Raw genomic sequence first — 17,348 nt, 5'->3', positions numbered from 1 at the left:
CATCCTCCTCACAGTTCACAACATTCCCAAGCTTTGTATCATCCGCAAACTTTGAAATTATCTCCTGCAGATCAAGATCTAGATCATTAATATATATCAGGAAAAGCAAGGGTCCCAATGCCGACCCCTGGGAACTCCACTAAAACTTTCCTCCAGCCCAAAAATATCCATTGACCATTACTCTCTATTACCTATTTTTCAGCTAATTTTGTATCCACGTTGCTACTGTCCCTTTTATTCCATGAGCAATAACTTTTCTCACAAATCTGTTGTTTGGCACTGTGTCAAATGCCTTTTGAAAGTTCATGTACACCACATCAACAGCTTTACCCTCATCGACCTTTTCTGTTACCTCTTCAAAAAACTCCAGCAAGTTAGTTAAACATGATTTCCCCTTTAGAAATCCATGCTGGCTCTTCCTTCTCAACCCATAATTTTCCATGAGACTCCTAATTCTATTCCAGGTAATTGTTCTAGAATCTTGCCCGCCACTGTAATTAAACTGACTGGTCTGTATTGAACAAGGGTATAATGTTTGCAATTCTCCAGTCCTCTAGCACCACTCCTGAGTCTAGGGAAGACTGAAATATTATGGCCAGTGCCCCTGCAATTTCTACTCTCACTTCTATCAATATCCTTGAATGCATCTCATCCGGTCCCGGTGCTTTGTCAACTTTAAGTACCGACAGTCTATTCAACACTTCCTCCTTATCAATTTTGAACCCTTCTAGTGACAGAGTTTCCTCATCTGTCACCATGGCCTGGGTAACATCTACCTCCTTGGTAAAGGATGCAAAGTATTCATTTAATATCTCAGTCATGGCCCCTTCGTCCATGTATAAATTCCCTTTTAGGCCCCTAATCGGCCCTACTCCTCCTTTTACCACCCTTTTACTATTTATATGTCTATAGAAGACTTTGGGATTCCCCATTATGTTGGCTGCCAGTCTTTCTTCATAATCCCTCTTCGCCTCTCTAATATAACTTTTCATCTCCACCCTGAACCTTCTCAATTGTATTTTCTACCTGACACCTGTCATTAGCACTCTTTTTATTCTTTATATTCATTTCAATCTCCTTTTTTATCCAGGGAGCTCTGGATTATTTTTCCCTACCTTTCCCTTTCGATGGAATATACCTTGCCTGTGCCTGAACCAATTTTTTTTTGAAGGTAGCCCATTGTTCAGTTACAGTTTTTCCTGCCAATCTTTCACTCCAGTCTATTTGGCCCAGCACCATTCTTACCCCATCAAAGTTGGCTCTTGTCCACTTAATTATTTTTATTCTGGATTGCCTATCTTCCTTTTCTATCATCATTTCTAAAACATACAATAAAATAATCACTGTCTTTAAATGCTCCCCCACTGACATTTGATCTACTTGGCCAGCCTCATTTTCAAGACCCATTATGTAATCAGATGGGGCCAATTAATTGAGAGTGATCAGAGGGAGAATGTCTTTCTGTGGAGAGGGAGGTGATTGGTCCAGGCATGTGATGTCTTCTAATCATTCTGACTCCAGCATATGTTTCGCTTTACCTGCATGATGCTTCTGTCCATAGTTGACACAGAGACAGCTTTGGCTGCAGAGTGTAGTTATCATCTTCGTAGATAATAACAGACAGGAGCAGGAGTAGACTGTACGGCCCATCGAGCCTGCTCCTCTGTTCCATATGATCATGGCTGATCTTGGGCTTCAAGTCCACTTTGCCAGCCATTCCTCATATCCCTTGATCTTTTTGCTAGGCCAAAAATCCGACTAGTTCAGACTTAGATATATTCAATGATGGAGCATCCACAATTCTCTGGGATAGAGAATTGCAAAGATTCACAACCCTCAATTTGAAACTTTCTCCTTATTTCAGTCCTAAGTGATCCACCTTTTATCCTGAGACTGGTTTCCTGTGTTTTAGATCCCCCAGCCAATGGAAACAGCCTCTCAGTGACTATCCTATCAAGCCCCTTCAGAATTTTGTATGTTTCACCCCTCGCTCTTCTAAACTCCAGGGAATATAGGTCCAGTTTACTCAGCCTCTCATCATTTGACAGCCCTCTCATCCCAGGGACCAATCTCGTGAATCTTTGCTGCACTGCCTTCAATACAATTATATGTTTCCTTAAACACGGAGAATTCAACTGCACACGGTCTTCCAGGTTTGGTCTCACCAAAACCCAGTACAATTGTAACAAAACTTTGTGGTTCTTGTACTCCGATCCCATTGCAATAAAGACCAACATGTGCTCCCTTCTTAATTGCTTTGTACCAGCATGCTGACATTTGGTGTTGCTTGTGCGCGCACACACACAAATCTCTCTGAATATCAATATTTACAACACTGATGCCTTTTTAAAAAAATATTCTGCTTTTCAATTCTGATGATCAAAGTGAAGAAGGACCACCCAGGACCTCATCTGTGCACCATAAATTTGCAGACAGGTCAGGGGTGGGCTGGTAGGTGGTGGAAAGGCTACCCAGGGAATTTAACAGACCCCACTCCTGCAAACACATTTGTGAGGGCCTATAAAATTCTGCCCTATATCTTCTCATCTCTGGTGCTATTCTCCTGGATCTATGTTTTGTCTTAGTCTTGTCTTCAAATACTTCTCCATAATGCAGATCGCAAAACTTTTTCCCAACTGTTGCCTAACTGATATTTTGGACAGATTTGTCATTTCCTTGCTTTTACATTCAATGTTGCCAAATGTATAAAATTCAGAATCAAATTTCCCTTCATCACAGGCTTTTCACTTGTGAGCTAGTTTCTAAAGATCCATTTATCTGAAATCATTCTCCAATGAGAATTTACAATTAAAGGTATATTTTCACTTTCTGCTTCTTTCCTCGAAACTTAATATTTTATATTTATCCTCATTGTCCCGTGTTTGTCACTATGTGGCCTCTAACCCAGTATGCCCAACAAAATGTACTGTTCTCTACAAGTCTCATGGTGAAACTCACCTTAGTTTAGCATCTTCCACAAATTCGGGTCCTCTTTCCATGCCAAATTAGCCAAAGTTGACCACATTACCTTCCTCAAAGAATTCCGTTAAACTAATCAAGCCTTTTGAAAATCCAGATTAATACTGAGTCAGCTAAAGAATTAATTTAAACTGACCGCAGTCTCAAGGGTATTCAATCCACTAGGAATGCCTAATCAAAAAGGTTTTATAATTTCAATTAATGGATGCTTTATCAGTCATCAAATTGTAATCATGAATAAATGCACCTTATCGCCTCGCTACTTGATAAGGCATTGTGCATGAAGCATGACCTTTATCATTAGCAGACTTGTACATTTTGAATTGAGATATATGGGGGCATGAGAGAGTTAAAGCAACAATGGAAACAAAACACTTTCCAACAATAATGATATCAGCTTAATTATTTATCTTATTATTTCAATGCAATTTTCTACCATCAAATCATAGAAATTTATAACAAAGAATTTACCATAGTATAGCACTTTTCACAAGCTCATTACATTGCAAAATGCTTCACAGCTATTAATGTCCTTTTAAAGTGCTATAACTGTTGTTTAACATGGATGCCAATTGCAGACTTGCAGACTCTCTCCACAGGAAGGCCCCATAGACAGCAAAAGAATGAATGACTGATCTTCTTTTAGCAGTGATGGTTGAGGGAAGAATGTAGGTTAAGCCACCAAGAGAACATCATACCCTTCTTGCACCTTGTGATATTTCTTTAATTTACTTCTGGGTGGATAGAACCTTGCTTTGACATGTCATTGAAAAGTCTATTGATAGAATATAATCAATCCTTCCTTTCTGGGCTCCATTTGCTTTAATTCACACAGATGAGTGATTACCAAGTGAAATTAAAATGAACAAAATTAATTAGAATGGGGACATGTAAAAGAGAACTGTGAATTATTCTCAAAGATGAATCCCGAGGTACAAGGAAAACATTAGTGAATAATTGGTGGAATAACTGTTGAAGGACAATTTTGGTCATGAATAATCCACCCATGTCCCCATGAAAAATCAGTTGCTCCTTTAGGGGAACTTTAGAGTTGGAAATAACTCCTGGTGAATGATGTGGGATGGTGGTCTTGTGATGAAATGGATAGTATCCCTGCTTCTGAGCCTGAAGCTCTGGGTTTAAGTCCCACTCCAGGACTTAATGGCCAAGGAAGGTGCATTCATAACATGGGCCAAACATGTTGAATACGAACTTGTAAATCTTTCTGACACATGCCAAAGGCAGGTGGAAGGAGTGGGAGAGATTCTATGTCAGTCATATGATGGAAAGTAATTGGCGCCTCTAACCATCACCATCCATAGCTCCAGATTACAACATGCATGGAAAGTGTATGTTACCCCTGATGTTCAGGCCAATAGTCATCCCTCAATCAGCATCACAAAAATAGATTATCTGGTCTTTCTCACATTCTTTCTGGGAGCTTGCTGTGTACAAATAGACTGCGATGTTTTCTACATTACGATAGTGAATATGCTTAAATGTTCTTTATTGGCCATAAAGCACTTTTGAGGCAAATTGGTGCTATACAAATGCAGGCCTTTTTCTATTTCTTAACTTCTTATAAAGGAACCACCTGCCACCCAACTTCTTTATCCTTGAAGCATGTTCTAGGTTTCTATAATCGTAGAATGCTCCAAGTACTAAATGTGACCAACCTATAGTACAAGCTCAAACTGCAAGAATTAAAAGTTATCTTGTTTTTAAATATACATGTGGCCTTCTTATTAGTTCTAAAGTTTTATTTTTTGAGCTTGACATGTCACATGTCAAATTGTGAAAACATCAGCTGATTATTAAATAACATGTATAATCTGAGTGTGCCCTTCCATAAGGACATCGTTACAATGATAACGGTGATATTTTTAACAATCTACATTATTTGACTTTTTGAACAATGAAATAGGCTGATACAGAATCGTATAAAAACACCCAGAGCATTCACAAATCTCACAGACGTCCTGACAAGCGCCTGACAAGATGAAGTGGCTCCTCATTACACTCGCCTGCATTCAGCTCTCTGAATGTTTAGTCAGGTAGGACAATACGCAGTTCTGATGAAAGGTCAGGTATGTACTGTGCAACTGTCCGGAGTCTCAACGCTAGCTCAGAGTTGGAGACATTCGTGGAGAGTCACAGAGACCAGGGGAATTTCACATTGGAAGTTGAAACTTTCCAGGCAGTTCCCACTAGCTCAGTGCATGAGGACCTCTACAAAGTCCCGAAGCGCATCTTTGGTCGTATGTTCTGCCTCCGACAATCCGGAGAACAGAAGGTTTTGAACACAAATTTCTTGCATCTAAATTTATATTCTTATGTATTGTTTCTTTGTCCTGCATTTTCTAGAAACATTTTTATGCAAACAATTTTGTTTCAGAATTCCGGCATCTGCAGTTTTTTGAATTTATATTAAGATCAGTGGGTGATGGTATTTGGTTCTCTTTCCTGTTAAACATTTCCAAATGAAATATTTCCCTACCGTTGTTGTGTTCTGTTAGATTATTCAACATATTTTTATCAACATATCTTTAATCTGGTGATGGTTTACCAGCTCCTGACAATCTCCTTCCAAGCATATTGCAGAGGAAAATATAGCATCAGCACAAAATAGTCAAAACCGTCCCCAGCTTTGAATTCTATGACATGCACTTGACTAACAAATACAGCAACTTAATATTTTCTTGGTTAGTCTAAATTTTCTGTACTTTCCCTTGCAGGTCCCACAAAGACACCTTGACCCATGCGCTGGGCTTTTGCAAAACCCTTCCCCAGATTGTGATCACTACTCGATCGCTGCCCCCAGCCCCTCCATTACACCACCCCCATGCCCCCACCCCCCACAATGAATACCTGGCTTCTGGGGCATCCCTGTGGGTCCCTGGCAAAAGCTTCCTGCCTCCCCAATTGCTGCTGTTTACCGGGAAGCGATTCCTGCTGGAGTTGAGTGGCAGTCCGAGTCTTCATTTGGAAATGAGGCCCAAGAGTTCAAATCTCTCCAGGCCTCAGCATGCCAGTTTGCCACTCTCCACAGATTCCCCGAATCCAATGCACTGAACCTACACCGAGTTATTGTTCCGTATGCAAACATTTCAGTTAATGAGCTGTTTTGAAGCAGGAGTTTTGCAACTCTGACGTTTATAACCGTTATTACAGTGCTGGTTCACAACCTCTAGTTTGATTAAAAGACCTAGAAAAGTTGCTCGCAATGTCGATTCAATTCTTACTGTGTCTCCTGTTTATCTTCACAGGGTTCCCTTGAGGAAAGATAAATCTACCCGCCAAGTTCTTAAAGAACGTGGGCTTCTCGAGGAATTTCTGAAGAACAACCATTACAATCCATATTCCAAATATGCAGGGCCCTTCAACACCCAGTCCATGGCTACAGAGCCTCTTTTAAATTATATTGACGTAAGTAATCTTTTCACTTTTGCTGAAAAAAGAGGAACAAATTCAGGGGGAAATCTAGCGGCAACTTCATCAATTGCAGTGGGAGTCAAGATCCTATAGGACATGGACAAATGATCATGTCATATGACATATAAGATCCTGAGAAGCCTTGACAGGGTTGGTGGGGAGAGGATATTTCCTCATGTGCGGGAATCTATGACTGGAGCCACTGTTTAAAAGTAAGGAGTCCCCCATTTAGGACAGAGGTGAGGTGAATTTTTTTTCCCTCAGAGGGTTGTGAGTCTTTGGAACTCTCTTTCTCAAGAGGCAGAGGAAGCAGAGTCTTTGAATATTTTGAAGGCAGAAGTAGATGGACTCTTGGCAAGCAAGGAGGTGAAAGGTGTTTGGGGGTAGGCAAGAATGTGGATTTGAGGTTACGATATGGTGAAAGCAAATGAATGAACAAATATGGCAGATTAATGAGAACAGAGTGGCAAATAAAGCCACTCCATTTTAGCTGCTCCATCAACCGGGGAGAGCTAACACTAGCCCACCACTGAATTTGGAAGCATCATTTGTTCCAAGGAGTGGAGATTCTGGTCTGGGATATACGACTAGTGAAGATCACTCAGATAGGGTGGGGCCAGGTAGAAGTGGTTTGCAAATGTGAATGAGGAAGCTGACAGCTGGGAGGCAGTGTAGTTATGGCAAGGGCAGAGATGTGAGCATTCAGGAACTTGGAAGCAAAAGTTCAGCTACAGAGCACTAAACTAACTAATGCTTGTGAAGATGGCAAAAGAGACAGTTGAGAATTGGATTCTGAAGGTGCTGAAAGCAATGATGAGGAATTTTGAGCCTATGGGAGAGACAGGCCGGGTGAAGTGGGAACCGTGAGCTGTCTTGGTGATAAGCATAAGATAAGCAGGTCAAAGTTGAGCATAACTCAAAGTTGTACACCCTCTGATTCAGCCTGGCCGGACAGATTTGAGTCAGATTTGCCAGCAAGAATCCAAGAAAGTCACTTTGCCAAATCCAAGGCCTGATGGTGGGCTGTGGCTGCACAAGACAGCAACAGACTGAAGTGGGCAATGGTGCCAGAGCAATGGGTGTCATTGGTGTACACATGCAAACTAACGCTGTGCTCATACAGAGGACCAAAACTGCCTCTGTCCTCAATTACACGGGTCTTTTTGTTCCTGTGACAGAGTGTCCAGGATTGCCAGATACAGCATATGAAGGAAAATCAGGCAGATTCCTATACAGTTCACACATAGGGCCTTCCAACCTCATTTGTTTCTATGAACTTCACCTAGACTCTCCAATACACCTCAGCACAGGAATGGGAAAATCTCCCCAATGTGTCTACATGTACAGAAATGCCGAATTGAGTCAATTCTAACTTATCTTGTTACATGTATTAAAATATTCCTACAGATGTCTTATTTTGGAACAATCAGCATTGGAACCCCACCACAGAGCTTCACCGTCATCTTTGACACTGGTTCATCCAATCTTTGGATCGCATCAGTTTACTGCAGCAGCCAATCATGCAGTAAGTATTCATAGGGCAGAATTTAACCCCTGTCGGGTGGGTTGAGAGGGGGCAGGTGGGAGAGGGCAGGAAGCCAGAGCCGATTAAGGCTCGCCCAGCGTGAAGCGTGAGTGGCAGCTCACAGCGCTGCCTGTGTGTGCCGGGGCAGGGACTGTAAGCACAAACTTCTCACATGTACACGAGTGCGTGCTTGCAAAGCTCGCTCAGGCACAGAGCTGCCTCACGGAGATGGAGACTTTTCAGACAAACAAATAAAGGCACATAAAATGTTATAAAACATGTCCCCTCCTGTGACTCTGTCACACGAGCAGGGACATGGCATTAATTAAATTTGACAATTTGTATTTTATTTTCATTTGCTTTTGGAAACCCCATTCCGCCCGTGGATGAAGTTTCCTAAAAAGTGCAAAGGCCACTGGGCTTTTTCGCCTGCCCACCAATCGTAAGAAAGAGGGGTTGACCTAGGTGTAGTTGGATAACAGGCATCACAGGGCAATTGCAGTTGAACTATAGTGAGTGTGAGGATGGCACAAGACTTGACAAGTGTGACATACCATGACAGCTGATCTCCTGGTAGGAATAGTAACAGGCAGCAGCAGCATGACACCTACGAAGGATGCTTAATAAAAGAAACTAATGCTTCAATAAGTGTTCTGGCATTATGTGACTCATGGGCTTTCACCCAGAGAATTGAGTTTGATTACAGCGCACGCAGGGTCAGCCATAGTCAATGGGTAGCATTTGTTCTTCCACAACAAAAGTCTGTGGCTTCAAGTCCCATTCCAGAGATTTGAACAGAAAAATCTGGCTGACACTTCAGTGCAGTCCTGAGGGAGTGCTGCAGTGTTGGAGGTGCCATTTTCTGGATGAGACTTAAAACGAGGCCTCATAAGCCTTTCTCAGGCAGAAGTAAAAGATCACATAGCACTGTTCCAAAGAAGAGCAAGGGTGTTCTTCCCAGTGTGTTGTTCAATATTTAACCTTTAACCAAACCACCAAATCAGATTATCAGCTCATTATCAGGTCATTACCACATTGCGTTTTGTGAGAGCTTGCTGTGTATAAATTGGCTGTTGCCTTTCCTACATTACAACAGTGACTACACTTCAAAAATACTTCAGTGGTTGTAAAGCAATTTGGTATATCCTGTGGTTGTGAAAGGCATTATATAAATGCAAGTCCTTTTTTCGTATTGATGGGACAAAGGCCTCCTACATGAAATCAACTTGGCTAGTCTAAGTAGTTTCTTAGTGATCATGGACACACGGGATAACACTGCCCAAGTATGAAATTAATTGGCAATCTCACAAAGAGAAGCCATATGATGACAGTGTCAAGAAATATAAAATGGTACATTAGTGCATTGCAGCAGAGTCCCATTGTTGGTATCTTTCCTCTAATGCTAACCCGTGTAACTTGAACCTGTGAGCTCTTGATAATAATGCTGGTTGCCTGATATGTAACGTAGTTCATTCACCAGCACCAATATCCCTCACATAAATGAGTGTAAAATTCAACAGAAACAAATAGAACTACAAACGAAGAATTAGAAAAAATATTTTTGGTAGGATCTATGCTCGACCCAGTAGTGGAATAAAATAAGCAAACCATTAAATCGAATACTATTTTTACAGAAAACCACAAGAAATTTGCACCAAGCAAATCATCAACTTATCAGGCAACAAACCAACCACTTTCCATTCAGTACGGTTCCGGCAGTATGACTGGGATCCTGGGCTATGACACAGTCACTGTAAGTACATTGTAACTTATACTAATAATGTTATAACAAAACAGTGTCAAAATTCTTCAATTGCCCATTCAACTGTGGGTTTGCTGACTATTAATATCTTCTACTATCAGATCCCAGCCTTCAGACTGACCAGAAACTTAACTGAACCAGCCACATGAATACTGTGGCTACAAGCGCAGGTTAGAGGCTGAGAGTTCTGCAGTGAGTAACTCACTCCCTGACTTCCCAAAGCCTGTCCACTATCTACAAGGTGCAGGTCAGGAGTGTGATGGAATACTGTCCACTTGCCTGGATGAGTGCAACTGCAGCAACACTCAAGAAACTGAAGCCTATTTACACAGAGGCAACAATGCATACCATCTATAAGATGACCCTTAGCAACTCACCAAGGGTCCCTCAACAGCAACTTCCATACCCTCAACCTCTACCATCCGCAGACATGTGGGAACATCATCACCTGCAGGTTCCCCTGTAAGTCACAGGCCATCATGGCTTGAGCTACATCAATGTGCCTTCACTGTTGCTGGGTAAAAATCCTCCCTAACTCCCTCCCAAACTGCACTATGGGTATACCTACACCATGAAGACTGCAGCAGCTTGGGATGGCAGCTCAACATCAGCTTCTCAAAGGCAATTAGGGGTGACCAATAAATGCTGCCCTTGCTAGCGATACTCGTGAATAAAAAAAGAGAAAATTCCTTTTGTCCAGCAGTTATATGTCCTGTAACAAAGAGCTAAAAAAGATTGGCCTATCATTTTCACCATTTCTGAAATTGCAGATGATAACAAGACTAATGAAGGTGGTGGTCTCCGATGACATGAACATGATAAAAAACAGGCGGATTTCAATAGCTTCAAGGATGTTACCAACAGTTTTTTTTAATTCTAATATCTTTCAGGGTTCAAGTCTCATACTCACCCGGAACCCCAGGTGGGGTACACATGCACTGTTTGCTACATAGCCAAAGAGACATCAGGTTCCTGTGAGGTTAGGGGTTTCCAAAGCAGCTGTGGATTTTCTACCCTCATATCAATAAAAGCTGCTGCTCAGTTAAAATTGAATTTTGTATCTTTGTAAAGTGTCAGCCCAAGGAAAACCAACCATCCCATCATGTTAGACTTTCTCATTACTGTTGTATTCATTAAATTAAACCCATGTATGAACTGGCTAACAATATGGTTTATTGATGATTCTCAGTAGAATAGTTCTTCAGAACAAGTTAACTTTCCTCTTTCTTCTAGGTATCAAGCATAAGTGTCAAACACCAGGAATTTGGGTTAAGTAAGACTGAGCCTGGACGCTCATTCTCCAATTCTCTATTTGATGGGATCCTGGGGCTGGCCTATCCAAGCATTGCATCATCTGGCGCCACACCCGTGTTTGATAACATGATGTCTCAGGACCTAGTGAGTCAGGACCTGTTTGCTTTTTACCTGACCAGGTAGGTTTTCTGACCTTACAGTAACTTCCATTTCAGTAGCACCCTACATAGTATGGGGATTTACTTAAGGTCACAGCAGAACATTCTTTCTTGAAAGTTGATGAATACAATGGTCTTTCCCTGCCCTTCTTTGCATTTTTCCAGTGACCCTAATGAACCATTTTCATATCAGGCAGACCCTGTGTCTTCTAGCAAGGTTCTGAGCACGTCCAACTGGATCCCAGTGGGCAAATTCAACTCCTTTCCAGTTATAGAAGGGAACTGGATAATTGCAATCTCGTTCAGGGAATTTGGAGTGAACAATGTTGAATTTCAACCAACACAGTGTAGATCAAGTGTGTGTTTTCTTTTCTTTCGGAAAATATTGACTTTGGTCTGATTCTCAAGGTTAATGATAACACATTGTGTTACCTCGAAAGAAAAGATGTTGCAGCTCAGGATTTTTGGAAGTTCTGTTTATTCTCATTTCAATGTCAGACAGGCCATTGCTGAAATTAACATTCTAGTTGAATTGTTTTACAGACAGCCTGGTGGGTCCGGAAGTGAAGTTGTATTTGGTGGAGTCGATCCAAACCACTACACAGGTCAAATTAACTGGGTGCCCGTCACTCAACAAACCTACTGGCAAATCAGCTTGGACAGGTAACTGACCAATCCATTTTACAACTGGCATAGATTCTGTAACAATCACATTGCACTCAACATTACAAATCATGTCTTTGATGTGGAAATGTCAGAGTAGTTGTCGAGTTACTGTGTAACAGTTTTCAACATTCAGGAAAAAACACAGGGAACGAGCCAACAAATGGATAACTTCCACATCACAATTAGACCATTGTTTAGATCCAGCCTGAGCGAACAAAAACTTAATGTATCTAAGGGTAAACTTATTGCAGAACGTTACAAAACCACACTCTCTCAGAGACCTTGGCGAATCATGTGCCAACTATTGAAGCTGCATGATTTGCTGTCCATTAAAATGAATCGATTAACGTTAAGGAACAGGGAATTGGATCTGCTGCCTATTCATGTGTCAAGGTACAAATTGCCAGGAAAATGTGCTGGTGTTTTCTACAGTCAGCCGGTGGTCCCTGCTGCCATGTTATAACCCAGGTGACAAAGTTTAAGCTGAACCCTCACAAGAATGTAAATCATGGGCTGAATAATGGGGTCCGGCCGGCAGGTGGGTGAGGGGTGGACAGGAGGTGGTTGGAAGGGGCGTATAAAATTGCTGCCTTTCCCGTCACCAATCTACCCACCCCCAAACCCTCCGTAATTTTACACATCAATGGAGGCAGTGGGTAACCCACCCACCCTTGAGCCAATTGAAATCCTCATTAAGGGCCTAATTCCACCCCACTGCAAATTTTCCCAGGGCGGGCGGAGGTCTGAGTGAAGTTTGAAGGTCACCAGGTCCCATTCCTGAGGCTTTTGGAAGGGGAGTGGTGACGGGACAGCATTCCTCCTTTACCGGCTGCTTGGGTCCATTGGGGGGGTTGGGGGGGTGGATTCCCCCTAAAATCAGATGCTACCTCACCCTTACCAACTGCAAACCAACCACTTTCAGTTTTCCTCCCTCCTCCATTCTGCGCACTCCAGCCCCCATTTCTCCTCACTGGGGCCAACTAGCCTAGACCCGCCAAAATCCAGGCAACGTGTCTCCCCTTCTAGCCCCATTGCTGATCTCCACTAGGAACTAGATGCAGTGCCAGCAGTGGCCACTATGGTGGGATCTGTATTAGGGGGATGCAGCAGACCAGACAAAATTCCATTGATTTTTGGCAGGAGCGGACAATCCTGGCAGCAGGCGGGGCTGGAAAATCCTGCCCGTGATGTCATTGGAACATCTAAAATGTTTAAGGGGCTTGGCAGAGCAGATGCTAGGCAGATGTTTCTGTACTTCTGGAAAGTACAAAATTAGGGGCTAATGCCTCAGAATAAGTAGACGGCCAAATTGGACTGGAAGAGAAATTTCTTCACTTGAAGAGTGGAGAATCTTTGGAGTTAACCCAGAGAGTTGCATATGCTCAGTCATTGGGTATATTGAAGAGAGAGATTGGTAGGTTTTTGTATACTAAGAGAATTATGGTTGTGGGGATAGTGTGAGAAGGTGGAATTGAGGTCAAAGATTTGCTATGATCTTATTGAATGGCTGAGCCATTCCGAAGGGTAGTACTGCCTACTCCTGCTCCTATTTTTCATGTTCCTATGTCATTGTAAAGATGTGGGACCAGTGATCAAAACCTTGGTCAAAAAAGGTAGAGTTTCAGGAGTAGGTTAAAGGGGGCAAGAGATTTAGAGGTTTATGGAGGGAATGGGTTCAATTAATGCTTACCGCTTTTTGTTTTCAGTGTGTCAATCAATGGGGAGGTTGTGGCCTGTAGTGAAGGCTGTCAGGCCATCGTTGACACTGGTACTTCTCTGCTCACTGGCCCCAGTGAATCCATCAGCATTATCCAGCTAATGATCGGTGCAACTGAAGGATACGGAGGCCTGGTAAGCTTCCATGGAACACACCAAGTTTTATAATCAACCAAAGGAGATTCTATTGATGTACTTTTCATTTTGTAGCATTTATAAGATGATGATTTATTTAAGAGTTTAATTTTTTTGAAAAAGTTTGAAAACCTGAATACATATATTGTCATTTCTCTTCCATTATTCCTTAGTATCACAAAACACTCTTCAGAGGTACAATATGGGGAGAATGGGTAATAATATGGATTTGCCTCCTGCCTTTCACTTTCACATTTGCATTTCAAGATTGCTTACACTAAAGAGATAAAAATTTCCAGCCTTTGCTGTAAGGACCCTATGTGAAAGGAGTTTTGGCAATCAGGATCAAATTCCTTAATGGACATTGTATCTCAGCGCAAGCCTTGCTCTAATTTACCAATAATTGGGAAGTTATAAATAAATTTTAAATTATAACTCTGGGAGGCCACAGGATATTTGGTGTGTGCCACAATAGTGCAGTATTTGCAGTTCTTCTGAGGTTAGGGCTCAGGCACCTTGTTGGGGTAGAGTAGAGGGGCTTTTAACTCTGCTGTTCCCGACCATGGAGTGCTTGGATGCTGACAGGTACCTGAAAACCTTACATTTCCTAGCACTAACATCTCTCATCTCAATAAGCATGACTATTAACTTTAAAGATTCACAGTGGTGCCCTGGTATCCAACTTTTGTAGATAGCTGCAAGGTCCAAAAGGATTTCAGTTGAAATGAATACATAGGACAAAGGTCCATTGAATATCCACTGTAAGACAGAGGAAGTATAACATTAAGGCTACAAATTCGGCTGGTCCCCATTTGGTGTTCAGGATCTTGTGAATGTGGATCTTCCAGAAATTTCAAACCGGAACATTGATGTAGGAGGATTTTGAAGAGGGATGGTCCATTTGCATCCACTAATTCCAACCTCTCAAATGGATCGGCAATGCTAGGACACCAGGAGAAACCAATCTGGTAAATGATGGGTGTGAATCCCACATCGTGACCTGGTTGGTAGCTTGCCTGTTCCACTGCAGGAAGCCTTGTGGTGAAAGGTAGAACTGAATCTTACCATTACAAACTTTACATGCTTCTATTTATAGAACTAAACATGCTTAAACATTATAAACATGCTCCTCAACACCGAACAACCTCAGTTTCAGTCTCCTCCTATATATAGGAGCACAATTAAATCCCCCAGTTAATAGCCACAAGCTGAATACATTGAATTCATTATTTTATAATTAACATTGAAACCCTAAAGAATGTTTTCTATATGGCGGGGGTGGGGTTGGGTTTCCCAGCGCCTCATCCTTCTTAAGCCTAGCAAGTAAGAGCTAATTTTCCAGTCTTCAGGGCCAAGTTGGATTCATCAACAAACACTTAGTGGTCAGGTTTCCTGCCAATAGGTTGCAGGGAGCTTCCCACAACCTCAGCAAGTTCACTAACAGGAGCATCTCAGCACCTGTGCTGCAATGTAAACCACACCTACTTTTAAACATGTCCAACTGCACATGCAATAATGGCATCATGATTTTACAAGTTATACAAGTATTTCTTGCAAGTGCTTCTCTGAGAACACTCTGCTCACAATCATTAACAAATACTTTGCCTGTTTTACAGTCCTCCATCAACTGTAACAATTTGCCCTCCATGCCTGATGTAGTCTTCACAATCAATGGAATTGACTATCCCCTTACTCCATCTGAATACACACTCCAGGTATGTAATTGGATGAATTTGATAAACCTGACTTTGAATGGCTTGGCTGTGTTCTCTGACTTCAGTATCCAGTAAAATTGCTTGTCAGCTCACTTCAAGAGAAATTAAGCAGAACATGAATGAAAATGTACAAAATGATCGGGTGAAGTAAATATATTACAGTTAGTGATAAAAATAAATTTTCATATCAATTAATAATGCAAGGGAGGGTCTTTTTTTCATGAATTCTTTCGAGATGAGTGTCACTGTCAAGGCGAGCACTTATTGCCCCATACTCAATTGCCCTTGGGAAGGTAGTGGTGAGCTGCTTTCTTCAACCACTGCAGCACCTGTTGTGAAGGTATTCCCACAGTGTTGTTGGGTAAGGAGTTCCAAGAATTTGATCCATCAGCGATGAAGGAATGGTGATATATGTCCGAGCCAGATGGCATGTGACTTGGAGGTGATGGTGTTCTCGTGCAACTGCTACTCTTGTCCTTCTAGATGGTGAAGGTTTCCGCTTTGAATCGTCTTATTGAAGACGACTTGACAAGTTTCTGCAGTGAATCTTGTAGATGGTGCACACTGCAGTCATGGTGCGCTGTTGGTGGAGGGAGTGAGTGGCCTATCAATCATGTGGACTGCTTTGTCCCAGTCCAACTGTGTTGTCACAACTGCACCATGAAACGTGTAGTGTAGAATTGTATCTGCAGCACAGCAGTGGCCCAGAGACTGATGGACCAAATGATTTACATTTGTCTTTGCTCCATTAAATAGAAACATCAACCAATTTTATTTCAGCCCATTATCCCTGTGTGAGACATAATGTTTCCCAATTATCCAGTTTTGAATCATCAGTGATTAAACATAATTCATCCATTATTAAGTTTCACCAAATCATCACTCTCAATAGTGAAACATTGCCAATTGATTCATTTTTCTAGTGTTTCTAATAGAAATTTATTTTCTCATCCCATTATATAACTTCTTGACCAGCTATTTGACAACTGTGCTCTCAAATGAGAAACTTTCTTTACTCCTTTAACCTGGAAAGTTAGTGGGTGATAATTGACTGGGAAAGTTGGTTACGGCTGACAAAACAGAATCAAGAGCAGAGATAAATTGTTTGCAGTTCATTAGTTTGATTTGAGTAAACATAGAGTAATGACAAAAGAGTAAAACATGGCAGGTATTTTCAGTTTTTATTACTATACTTACACAAGGATCAGTATTTGCTATGAAGTAGTTCTGGGGAACTAACTCTCACACTTTGCATCCCTTCCAGGATCAAGGTACTTGCATAAGTGGATTTGATGGCATGTATCTTCCAAGCGCTTCTGGAGGCCTCTGGATTCTGGGAGATGTCTTCATTGGACCATATTATTCCATCTTTGACAGAGGAAACAATCGTATGGGCTTCGCCAAATCTACCTAATTTAGTCTTCCAGGATTTAATTTAAAGCACATTCTGATCCCATTTTGAGGTTTTGCTCATTCATTGGCGATGATTGAAGTAGTGGGCCATAAGGTAACACAAGGTGAAAACCTAGGAAGTCTCCAGTTCATGAGTGCTCAAGGTCATCTGATTATGCATGAGATGCAGCAAGGAGGAACTCTAAAATAAAGTCAATGAGCTGGAACCTTTTAATTACATTTGGATGAACCCTTACCACACTGACCCAGACATTCAACAAAATGGCTCGACAAAATGTGCTTTAAATGGTTACTCTTGCAAAGTCAACCTTGGATGATAAACCGCTTTGTGGATACACTAAGATTTTCCTTCTACTCTCAGTAGCCCATAATCCTAAATGAAGAGCTGCCTGTACTTTGGATTAATTGCTATGTACATTAGATCACATGTACAATGATCTATTCCGGAGCCATAAGCTGTCGATATGTTTTGCCTTAATCTAGGCTTGTACATGGAAAGCACGCTAGATGAAGTTAGTAAAACACATTACAGAATCATAGAATTGTTAGAGTGCAGAAGGAGGCCATTCAGCCCCTTTGTGCACCAGCTCTCT

At 41.6% G+C, this 17,348-nt stretch overlaps 1 protein-coding gene across 1 annotated transcript; it reads left to right on the top strand.

Moving 5' to 3' along the window:
• Positions 1–4,947: 4,947 nt before the first annotated feature.
• LOC121281864 (pepsin A-like) lies at positions 4,948–17,077 on the top strand. The gene is made up of 9 exons (XM_041194947.1): positions 4,948–5,033; positions 6,246–6,405; positions 7,819–7,936; positions 9,571–9,689; positions 10,932–11,131; positions 11,654–11,773; positions 13,483–13,627; positions 15,244–15,342; positions 16,607–17,077. Exons 1-9 carry the CDS (start codon positions 4,978–4,980, stop codon positions 16,754–16,756), a joined length of 1,167 nt encoding a protein of 388 aa, XP_041050881.1. The 5' UTR covers positions 4,948–4,977; the 3' UTR covers positions 16,757–17,077.
• The last annotated feature ends 271 nt before the right edge of the window (positions 17,078–17,348 follow it).

Source organism: Carcharodon carcharias, chromosome 9, assembly GCF_017639515.1.
Source record: "Carcharodon carcharias isolate sCarCar2 chromosome 9, sCarCar2.pri, whole genome shotgun sequence".
Lineage (NCBI taxonomy): Eukaryota > Metazoa > Chordata > Chondrichthyes > Lamniformes > Lamnidae > Carcharodon > Carcharodon carcharias.
The sequence above is the reverse complement of the archived record's forward strand: the minus strand, read 5'-3'. Positions and strand labels throughout refer to the sequence as shown.